General features: G+C 30.0%; 1 protein-coding gene across 1 annotated transcript in view; it reads left to right on the top strand.

Annotated features, from left to right (window-relative positions):
* LOC139516848 (mitochondrial intermediate peptidase-like) overlaps positions 1-12334 on the top strand; it is a 30977-nt gene that overhangs the window by 16950 nt on the left and 1693 nt on the right. The window contains exons 12-19 of the mRNA XM_071307194.1: positions 167-320; positions 1616-1693; positions 4156-4360; positions 4864-4934; positions 5515-5613; positions 6014-6148; positions 6689-6810; positions 7800-7873. Coding sequence (XP_071163295.1) covers positions 167-320; positions 1616-1693; positions 4156-4360; positions 4864-4934; positions 5515-5613; positions 6014-6148; positions 6689-6810; positions 7800-7873 — 938 coding nt within the window. The remainder of the gene's footprint in view (positions 1-166; positions 321-1615; positions 1694-4155; positions 4361-4863; positions 4935-5514; positions 5614-6013; positions 6149-6688; positions 6811-7799; positions 7874-12334) is intronic.

Here is a 12334-nt window from a genome sequence, read left to right as displayed (position 1 = left end):
AATGTATAGCAAAACAATATCTACTTCTTGACTGTCAAAAAACCCATTAAGAACAAAACTTATTCAGGTGTGGAATATACATAATTACCATAAAAATAAACACTTTCAAAGAAGTTCTGTGTTAATCAAAAGACAGTTCTATCTAGACTTAATTTTTACTTCACAGTGTTAGCCTACGTAATCAAGATTTGTTGCCATACTTTTCTCTTGGATGTTGTATGGAAGGATTGAACAATTTATTCAGATGTCTATATGATGTTACATTACAATATGTGGAGACAGAGCCTGGTGAAATCTGGTCATATGATGTACATAAAGTGGTATGTTACAATTGTTTTATGATGTACATAAAGTGGTATGTTACAATTGTATTATGATGTACATAAAGTGGTATGTTACATTATGATGTACATAAAGTGGTATGTTACAATTGTATTATGATGTACATAAAGTGGTATGTTACATTATGATGTACATAAAGTGGTATGTTACAATTGTATTATGATGTACATAAAGTGGTATGTTACAATTGTATTATGATGTACATAAAGTGGTATGTTACAATTGTATTATGATGTACATAAAGTGGTATGTTACAATTGTATTATGATGTACATAAAGTGGTATGTTACAATTGTATTATGATGTACATAAAGTGGTATGTTACAATTGTATTATGATGTACATAAAGTGGTATGTTACAATTGTATTATGATGTACATAAAGTGGTATGTTACAATTGTATTAGTATGAAATTCAAAACAGTGTAGCTGTGGCCATTGATTGACACATTAAAATCATTCATTGACTGGGACAATTTAGGTGAACGTTTGTATGTAACGACCAATGCTCACTATGTACTTTTTAAAGACACTTAAACTATGGGGTCACCAAAGGTTCTCAACACCTAAATAAAGTAATTCGAAAAATTAATCAGAAATAACACGATATTTTGATTTATATCAATTATATAAATCAAAACACAAAGGTTATTCCTGATTAATTTTTCGAATTATTTTATAATTAAAGGCGTTAAGAAACCTTTGTTGACCCCACAGTTTAAATGTCTATCGTAGGTACGTCATGAACAGTGGTTGTTACAGACAAACGTTCACGTAAATTGTCCCAGTCAATGGATGATTTTGATGGGTCAATCAATGGCCACAGCTACACTGTTTTGAATTTCATACTATGATGTACATAAAGTGGTATGTTACAATTGTATTATGATGTACATAAAGTGGTATGTTATAATTGTATAATGAAGTAAATTGAAGAAAGGGAAACACAGCATATCTTTTCAATTATTTTATAAAGATATGAATATAAGAAATTGTTAAGTTATGCTCAATAAACACTAAAAAAACATCTATAGGTTAACATGTACCAAGAAGTCTTCAATGATAGACGTCCTTACAGTATGTTAAGCTCTTATATTTTAATAAAAATAAAATATTTCATCTGTGTACAAAGCATTACATTCCCTGTTCAAAAATGCGTCATGGAGTGCAAATATCAATACTGTCAAAATGAAATAACTTCATAAAAAAGGGAAAAACAAAAATGTGTTTATTAAATATGAAAACTGCTTTTTCAAAATAATTGTTCTTTGTAGGCTGTTGTCCATAAAACAGAAGGTGTTTTAGGATATATTTACTGTGATTTCTTTGAAAGAGCAGGAAAGTCACATCAGGTTTGTATAACTTTAAGAATTAAATCTTTATCATTACTCTTTATTATTACAACTTATAAAGATCCTGCCATAAGCAATAAATTGAATAGCATTTATACTGAAATATATTTCATAGATGTAACTTGTTGGTTATAAGTTATCATGATGTGCTGATTATCCTGCTTCATACAGGGTTTAAGCTAGGATTTTGAGGGCTTTAGTCACTTGTGCACACTATCAAAATCAACCTATTTTTTTGTGTAACAGCAAGGGACCAAGGATGTATATTACTAGCTTCATCTTTGACTTTGTCAGATTTTAAAGAACTTATGGGCATGATTGGCAGTCAGTATTATATGATTTGACTGTATTGGTCCTTATTTTGAAAGATTCTGACATGGGATTCGGAAACTTAGTTCACAATTTCTCTTCAGTTTGTTCCAGGGGACATTCCTGATCAACAAAAGTTGGATTCATTTTTCAGTTTAAATAAGGAATCACAGCAGAAATTAACTTGCAACAATTATATCACTGCATAATCATTATCCTAATAAAACGTCTTAATCGATATTTGGAAATCATTTCTATCAAGTTGGAACTGTATAAAATCCTTTTTGGAACAATTATAATGACTGAAAGGAGGTTGTAAACAAATCAAGAATAGATCACGTTTACTACTTTCGGTTTTAAAATGAAAGGAAAATGGGAAGTGACACATGGATAATAAATTCAAAAGGAGTCCGGATTCATCAGGAAATTATAATTTTTCGATTTAAATTCCTTTAGTAAAAGATATATATTTGTCTCTCTCTTTTAATTGATTCTAAATGATTTCGTATTTTACGTTTTTAATGTCTATAATTAGTCGTATGAATACTTTCACGCATGTGTAGCACAGAGCACAGGAAGCACCAGTTTAAATCGTGAAGATATCTGAACGTTTTGAATAAAGTTCTGTATTTTAAATGGAAATTGTCAAAAGTTTTTGTTGAAAATTTCTATTAGATATGACGAAAATGCGTTCGAATGACGAATGTAAGACAAACGAACATCAAATTGTTGTTGTTTCAGAAATATTGAAATTTAAATGCGAACTGTCCAGGGGGTAACAATTTTGGTTGTTGAAATGCTGACTGACTAATTTTCCTGGTGGAAATAATTATGATGGTCAATTATGAGGTTTATTAATAATTAACGGATTAGTGACCCATCCGATGGTGATGAGTGGATTAGTTGTAATCACAACTTGTAACACCTGTTGAAAATGTTAATTACCTGGGGGTCATAAACTTGTCAAAAACAAAATGACAGGTAGATATATAGTATTTTAATGCGAAAATATTTTTACACTTTCAAAATTTAAGTGATGAAATTGATTTGAAATACTTTCGTCAATGGGAAAACTCTTTCGTAAATTATGAAAGTGACGAGCGCTAGCAAAATCACTGCTTTATATACCTTTGAAAAATAGACAGAAACATAAAACTTTACAAAGAGAGTCAAAAAACATGCCAAGAAAAAGAAACAGAAACATAAACTGTCCAAAAGGAGACAAAAAACATGCCAAGAAAAAGAAACAGAAACATAAACTGTACAAAGAGAGACAAAAAACATGACAAGAAAAAGAAACAGAAACATAAACTGTACAAAGAGAGACAAAAAACATGCAAAGAAAAAGAAACAGAAACATAAACTGTACAAAGAGAGACAAAAAACATGACAAGAAAAAGAAACAGAAACATAAACTGTACAAAGAGAGACAAAAAACATGACAAGAAAAAGAAACAGAAACATAAACTGTACAAAAGGAGACAAAAAACATGACAAGAAAAAGAAACAGAAACATAAACTGTACAAAAGGAGACAAAAAAACATGACAAGAAAAAGAAACAGAAACATAAACTTTACAAAGAGAGACAAAAAAACATGACAAGAAAAAGAAACAGAAACATAAACTGTACAAAGAGAGACAAAAAACATGACAAGAAAAAGAAACAGAAACATAAACTGTACAAAGAGAGACAAAAAACATGACAAGAAAAAGAAACAGAAACATAAACTGTACAAAGAGAGACAAAAAACATGACAAGAAAAAGAAACAGAAACATAAAGTTGAAAACTGTACAAAGAGAGACAAAAAACATGCCAAGAAAAAGAAACAGAAACATAAACTGTACAAAACGAGACAAAAAACATGACAAGAAAAAGAAACAGAAACATAAACTGTACAAAAGGAATAACATGCTAAGAAAAAGAAACAAAAAATAGTATATTTGTAATTATGTGCGCACAAAAGATTTCCTTGTAACAGTACTGCTGCTCAACTCCAAAAGAAATATTTAACATGCATGAAGTTTAATGTCACTGTTAATTAATTCAGTAATTGACTGTCTCTCTGGTATCTTTCGCCCCTATTTTAATTGTAAAGGTTCATTATATGACATACGACTATTTATAGACATTAAAAACGTTTTATTTTTTAGGATTGTCATTACACTATTCAAGGCAGTAGACTTAAATATGATGGATCTTATCAACATCCAATAGTTGTTCTACAATTAAATTTTCCACCTCCACAAAATCACATGCCCTCTCTGTTATCACTTGGGATGGTTGATAATTTATTCCATGAATTTGGCCATGCTATGCATTCAATGCTTGGACGAACAAGATACCAACATGTCACAGGTTTGTTATGTTTTATATTCTACATGAAGTATGAGTTCAGTATTGAGCTATTTGTGTCAAGGTGACATTTGGTGTAAAACGGTTTTGCTGTAGGTAAAACTTTTTGTGTTCGCTGTAATCAGCTGTACCTTAAACTTCTTTAAAGAAGACTATAATTTGTAATATTTAGTGTGTGAACATTTAAGTCGTTCACCTATCTTATGAATAGAATGTTTGCATTCTACTTAAAATCATGCTTTTGACACCAAATTACTCCAGATTGTCATGTTTATTTCATGCTACACAGACAACTATTCGAAATTGCATAATTTGTGTTTGATCCATTTTTCATTTTGGACAAGAAAATAAATTTTAACTTATGTATTTAATTAAAGTTATGAATAGTTAATTATTTAAAATGGCAGATTATTCTGCTTATGAAACATTTTTTGCAACCTCAATTTGAGTGTAATCCATTTTACCTTGCATAGGTAGTTATTTAATATATTTCTTTGTCTTTATAGGTACAAGATGTCCTACAGATTTTGCAGAAGTGCCATCAATACTCATGGAGTTCTTCATATCGGATCCAAGAGTAATTATTATTTAAACGTAATAAGTCTGAAAGTTAGATGAATCATTTTTGGGGACATATCTATCTTTTTATAGATTTTACTTAGATTTCTTTAAATGATTATGATTATATGGTAGGTGTCATCTCTCCCAAAAATTCTGGAAACTCTAAGTTCAGTACCAATCCCCCTCCAGGAGTAAGTTACTTATATTCTGTATAACAAAATGATATAATATTTGGTCTAGAACTTTATAATGTTGAGTTAAACAGCCAACCATTCTGATTTCTTACTTTTTGTTTGATGACACTTTGCATAAGTGTATTACCAACTGAGCATGAAAAAGACAATAGATGTACTTTAAATTAATATAATACCCGCTTAGCGAGGACTTTTTTGTAAAGACAATACTTTGAATAAAAAAAATATCCACTTAGTATGATTTTTTGTTGTTGTCATTTCTAATTAAGATTCTGTGTATACTTTGTTGCACATTATAACATGCAACTTTTTGTACAAGACTTCTTCTTTTTATCATATCCTATGAAAATGTCATATACAATTACATACTAATGAAGATTGATATGCACCACTTTTTTTCAGATACTTGCTTCCTTTACCAGACATTATAAGACTGGAGAACCTTTACCAGAACATATCATCACAGAGTTGTGTCATGCAAAGAAAATGTATTCTGCATCGGTAGGTGTTTGTTTGTATAAGTTTGTTATAACACTGTGTATTTATGTTATTGTGATCTTGAAATGAAATTAGAAAATTAACAATATTGAAAAAACATAAGAAGTTGTAAGTTATCGAAATGTAAAAAAGAATCCATATTTAAATATTAATAGACATTTTTCCGATCTAGAACATTTTCCAGCTGTATTTCTGTGAATTTATTTCGTAATATTTTATTTAAAAGTTTATTATTCATTCAGTTAATGTTAAAATTCATCAGATATATGTATAATTTGTATTTACTTCAGTATATCTTTAAAGATATAGGAAACATTTGTTATTATATTTAGAAAAATAGAGGTGTGAAGTTTTAAATTCTATCATTAAAATTGTTTTACTTTGAATATTTCATTTTTCATAGGACCTTCAGTTGCAAGTTTTTTATTCACTGGTTGATCAGTTTTTACATGGTAAGCCTGTTGTTGGCCAATCTACCACCGATGTTCTACAAGAAGTCCAGAATAGATATTATGGTATACCATATGTACCTAGTACTGTAAGTGTATACATTATATACAATAAACTTGAAAGTGTGAATTTACTGTAAAAGAAAGAGTATGAAGTTGGTGTATACAGTGGTGGATCCAGAAATTTTCATAAAGGGTTGGGGGCACTCCAGTTATACTTGAGTTATTACCTATAATGTCAACCAAATTTTTCCTACAAAAGATTGGAGGCAAACAGCATTAAATAATCAAGTATTAGCGAAAATTAAAAATAACTCCCAAATAAAGGGACATATATTTCATGGATCTGTTTTGAAATTTATCACTAATATGCACATGATCCTTTTATGTAGATTCCAGCTGTAATGTTTCTATATAATACTACTGGGTTTTGAATTATACAAGTGTATAAATGATATTATATTGTGACTTAATTTTGTAAATTGAAGTTAGCTGACATCAATTACGCCATTGTGATTTTATGAAATAAGTGTTTTAATAATGTACATGCCATAATAATAAGTTCAAATTATCAATATGTAGGAATAATAATTTAATCAAGTAGATAACTATATTTCTCATCTAAACAGGCATGGCAGTTAAGATTTGGCCATCTAGTAGGATATGGTGCTAGATATTATTCCTACCTCATGTCCAGAGCTGTAGCAGCTATGATATGGCATCAGTGTTTTAAAAATGACCCATTTGACAGGTAAATGTTTTAATGTATGATTGTAATTTTCCTTTTAATACCTTTTAATATCATATCAAAGGTTTTAGTTAATGTCATTTTTTTATTGAATGTCAAATAGGCATTTATTTCTATTTTCTATTCAAATATATTTTAACTGACAAAAAAATGTAGAATATTTAAATAGTTGTTTCATGACATTATTAATTCTATTAGGTATCAGAATTATCAGTTTCTATAAAATCATTTGAGAAAGGAGTAGGTTCAGTAAGACCCCATTTTGGCCCCAAAATATAGCAGTTTTACAAAATTGTGAACTTGTAATCTTTAAGCTATTTATTGGAAAGTAGAATGCTTCTGCTACATAAATATAGGCTGTTTTTAACAATTCAATGTACATTTATCGGGTACTAGCATCATTAAGTCATGCTAAATTACTAAAATCTTCACAATTTTAGCATTTCAGTTAAATTTTAGACGGTTTCCGTCTTAAATGAAAGTGGCCGCATTCGTGTTCATTCATAATATTGAAATGTAAGTTGTATTTGATGATAATACATAACATATATAAAGGTTGAGGATGAACACGGATGCGGTCACTTTCATTTTTGACAAAAACCATCTGAAAAGTGACGTTTTTTGGCATATTTGATAGATTTTTCATATTTAAGCTTGAATCGGAGGTTTTTTAATGACTAAATCAGTTAAAATCTTTCACAAAAACTAATCAAATCAATTGAAATAGACACTTTAGTGTTTAAAAAGTGTTCAAAATCTTTCGTTAGATGAACTTGAAATTTGAGGCCAAAATCGGCCCTTACCGGACCTACTCCTTTATAGGAAGAAACATTTTTAAAAACCAAAAAACATAGCCTTTTCTTACTTATTTTATGAAGTCAAAGATTGGTTGAAATGTTTGGTTTTTGTAAACGTTGATTTCTATATATGGAAAGTAGGTAAGTTACTCATTATATCTTTCATTCTGAATTTCTTTCTATTATTTCAATCAGAGAGATGGGTGAAAAATATAGACAGGAGGTCCTGGCACATGGAGGAGGAAAACATCCATCAGAATTATTTGAAGGTGTGTATAACATGTAGACTTAACTGTTTTTTTTACTTTATTTCAAAACCAAGGACATTATTTTATGGTTCATTTAGTGAAAGTTTTGAAGGTAAGTTGTGAAATGTTACAATGAAGGGTCAATAAATATAATTCTCAGTGGATAAAGTTTTTATCATAAGGACTTTTTCATAAAAACATACAAATTGTTAAGTTCCTACTTTTCTTAGAGAGTCAGCTATGGCCTTTATAGAAAATAGATTTAGGTTCAAATGATGATTTCATTTATATCTCCCCTGCAAAGAATGATGTAGAATGTGAAATACAGGGATGCAAATCTCACAGAATCATAAACTGTTTGTTTCAAGCTACATATACCTGAGGTTAACATTGTCATCGACCTCATTTTAATGGTTCAGCAACTACTTTAAAAAACTCTTAGTATTGTATAAAATCATTGCAAGGTATACATATCCATCAAATAGTGTGCACCTGACCATAATCTCCTTTTATGGTAAATTGGTCAACAGGAAGTGTTCATGATAAGGTCTGTTTCTCAGATATGCAAGCAGTTGGTCAGCTATTTTTAATGTATGGAATAATTGTATAAGTCAGTTAGAAAGGGACCTTGATCTCATTTTCATAGTTCATTTCTCAAGTTTTTATATGACCGCAAAATCTTTTGCGGTCATATATTCACTGGTATTAAAGAGATAATAGTAACTGCAATTACGATTATCCCAATATGGCGACGGTAGATATAGGTAAAATCTTTACACTCGTTTTTCTTAAATGTAGCATGTTTTTGTCAATAGTTACTCAGCTGCAAGGTTTATATATACCATTACATCATATTTGAATCGTAACGGTGCACTGGAATTGTCTAAGAGCTGTGAAAATAGCCGTTGAAAAATTCGGGATGATAATCGTAACTCTATGGTATTTTTCTTCTTTGATAATCGTAATTTTCTTTATATGATAATAGTAACTGAAACATAATAAATGTGTCTTTCAGCATTTCAATGGTATTTTGTGTGTTAAAAATGTAAATGCCCAGTTAAACGATGACATTAACGTATATAAAAATAAATGAAGAAACTTACAGGTTAATATCTAGGATAAATTTACCTATATATCTCTAATTGATGAGACAAAGGATGGATTAGCTATATCCCATATTCCAAAAGTGCAATCCTTTCAATTCATTGCTCAAAATGAAAGTCACGTATACCACATTTTCATATGTCAAAAAAGATATATGCCTGTTTCATTGATTTCAGGAAGGCATTTGATACTATTAATAGAGATGCCCTCTTTTACAAATTGTCTTATTACAACATAGATGGTCCTTTTTTTTTAGTATAATGAAAGATATGTATAAAGAGGTTTTGTACTTGGTAAAGATCTCGGAAGGTATCACTGATTTTTTTAATTCCTCAGTTGGGGTAAAACAAGGGTGTATTTTAAGCCCTACATTATTTTCTTTATGTATTAATGATTTACCATCTATTTTTGACTCAACATGTGAACCACCCAAGTTAAATGATAATGATATATCATATCTGTTATACGCTGATGATTTAGTTCTTATCAATAAATTCAGCCGTCCATATTTTTCCTTTGGATTCACTTTTTTTCTATTTTATACTGATAATTAAATTCAAATGTTTTGATCAAATTCCCATGTATTTTAGGACGTTTCTTTAAACAGTGTGGATGGTAAAGGATCTAGAATAGTTACCAGTTTATTGTTACTATTGTTTATTGTCACTTTTGTTTTTTGTTACTTTTGTTTATTGTTACTTTTGTTTATTGTTACTTTTATTTTTTGTTTTTATTAGCCTTACCTATAGTCTTACGAAGCATTTGACAGACGAAAAAAAACACAAATATGTATATTGATAAATTACATCAAAGGGCCAAACATGCAGATTATCACAGTCGGAACTGGTTTAATTACAAAGATTTTTATAGATTTTAAAACAAATATTTTGTGCTTCAGAAAAATGCATGAAAATTAGGAAAGGTTAATTTATGTTTTCATTTAATAGAAAAGTACTAATTATATGGCAAGTATGCAAATACAAAAATGTTCCTTGTTTAGTACCTTCAATATTTTTCTCTACAATATCTTTCATGCATATGTATGCAGCATACTTTTCATATACCGAGTATTTATGAATGTTTAATAAGTTTGTTTCTAATTTTGCGGAATATGCGTTATTTTATTCTCATCTTTGCAGTCATTCTTTGAATAAGTATTTCTTGTAAGAAAATTTAAAGCTACATCAATTTTATTTTTTGATTTTCGGGCTTTTGGCCAAACTATAAAAGAACACAAATCCATGTTTGTCAATGAACTCCACGTTACTTAATTTCATAATACACAAAGAATCCCATTTAGGGCCAAACATTCTCTAGTCTTATATAGCATTAAATGTTTTAAGGATGTCATATTATCATAATTCAAAATTGAATTTGTGTTGTTTATAGTTTATATCTGAGATACTGAATTTTCAGTGACAGTCATGAAGTAGCTAATATGAATACGAAGATGTGGTATGTTTGCCAATGAGACAACTTTCCACAAGAGACCAACATGACTCAGAAATTAACAAATATAGGTCACCGTACGGTCTTCAACAATGAACAAAGCCCATACCGCATAGTCAGCTATAAAAGAAATGACACTGTAAAACACTTTTCAAAGTTATCTCTTGTTCATCATAACTTTTAAGTTGTGATATCATCCATGAAAAATGATCGAAGTGACATGAAAACTGTAGCCACTAATTTCTCGTCAAACGGTTTTTGACGAATACTAAATGTCTTCCCTACTTCGTTATGGCATAATAGGGTATGTTCTAGAATTAAATCAGCAGTGGCTTCCCGGGGACAGAAATAGCACATATAACCACCTACAATAAAATAATTTAAACAATATTAACTATATTTACTATTTACTTCAGGATAAATTATTTTTTGTTTACTGTCTTAATCAGAAATCTGATGTAAGGTGACACATGCGTGTCGCCTGACAATTATTGTCATGTATCATAATTTCCATCGCTCATTCACATATTTTGTGGCATACCTAGTTCAATAAATTTCTGTATATTAACAAAATTCGTGTTTTCCCATTTCCAAATTTCTTGAAGCTTGTTCACCCTTCCAATTTTATAATATACTAGTATGTAGCTGTTTTCATAAGAACAATTAATTAAATATGCATAAAAAGAAATGTCATAAGATGTTGGGACGTTTCGTAAATAATTCATCGCCATAATTTCATAATATGCTATCAGATATACGTTTTTAGTGTCAATATCAATAAAACAGTTTCCAGTTACGATTATCTTTTTATTTTTAAATACCATAATTACGATTATCTTTTTTCCGAGTTACGATTATCATCCCGAATTTTTCAACGGCTATTTTCAAAGCGCTTAGACAATTCCAGTGCACCGTTACCATTCAATTATGATGAAATGGTATAGATAAACCTTGCAACTGAGTAACTATTGACAAAAACATGCTACATTTAAGAAAAATGAGTGTAAAGATTTTACCTATATCTACCGTCGCCATATTGGGATAATCGTAATTGCAGTTACGATTATCTCTTTAATACCAGTGATATTGGTATCACATCGTCAGTGTTGTCAGCGTCGTCGTCCGAAGACAGATGGTTTTAATAGAAATCAATAAAATTTTAACACAATGTTAATAACCACAAAAGGAAGGTTGGGATTGATTTTGGGGGTTATGGTCCCATCGGTTTAGGAATCAGGGGCCCAAAGGGGCCCAATACATACATTTATCTAGTTTCAGGAAAACGAGTTGTGTATAAGTGTTTCAATTACTCTGAAATTGTACTACAATGTTCATACCATTAAGTAGAAGGTTATGATTTATTTTAAGGGTTATGGGGCAAACAGTCTAGGAATTAAGGGCCAAAAAGGGGCCAAAAACAAGCATTTTTAAAGTTTAGGGACAATAACTTATGTTTAGCTGTATGGATCTCTCTGACATTGTACCACAAGGTTCCATAGGGAAGGCTTGGTTTCAGTTTGGGGTTATTATCCTTGAAAATTTAGGAATAAGGGGCCAAAAAATGACCATAAAGAAACATTTTTCTAGTTTACAGACAACAACTTGTGTTTAAGTGTATGGATCTCTCTGAAATTATACTACAAGGTTTCTTACTACAAAGGAAAGGCTGGAATTGAGTTTTGGGGTTCTTAATCCAGGGGGTTTCAATAAATGAGGGGCCAAAAAAGGGACCCAAATACGCATTTTTGTTTTTTTCAGTCAATAACTTGTGTTTAAGTGTATAGATCTCTCTGAAATTATACCACAAGTTTCCATACTACAAAGAGATGGTTATAGGGGGTAATTGATCCAAATCATTAAGCAATTAGGGGAAAAAAAGGGGGGAAACAAGGGTTTTTCTGGTTAAAGTACAATTTAGACAATTTAAAA

The sequence above is a fragment of the Mytilus edulis genome, chromosome 3 (assembly GCF_963676685.1).
Source record: "Mytilus edulis chromosome 3, xbMytEdul2.2, whole genome shotgun sequence".
NCBI classification, from domain to species: Eukaryota; Metazoa; Mollusca; class Bivalvia; order Mytilida; family Mytilidae; genus Mytilus; species Mytilus edulis.
Note: the sequence above shows the minus strand (reverse complement) of the source record. Positions and strands in the feature narration are given on the sequence as shown.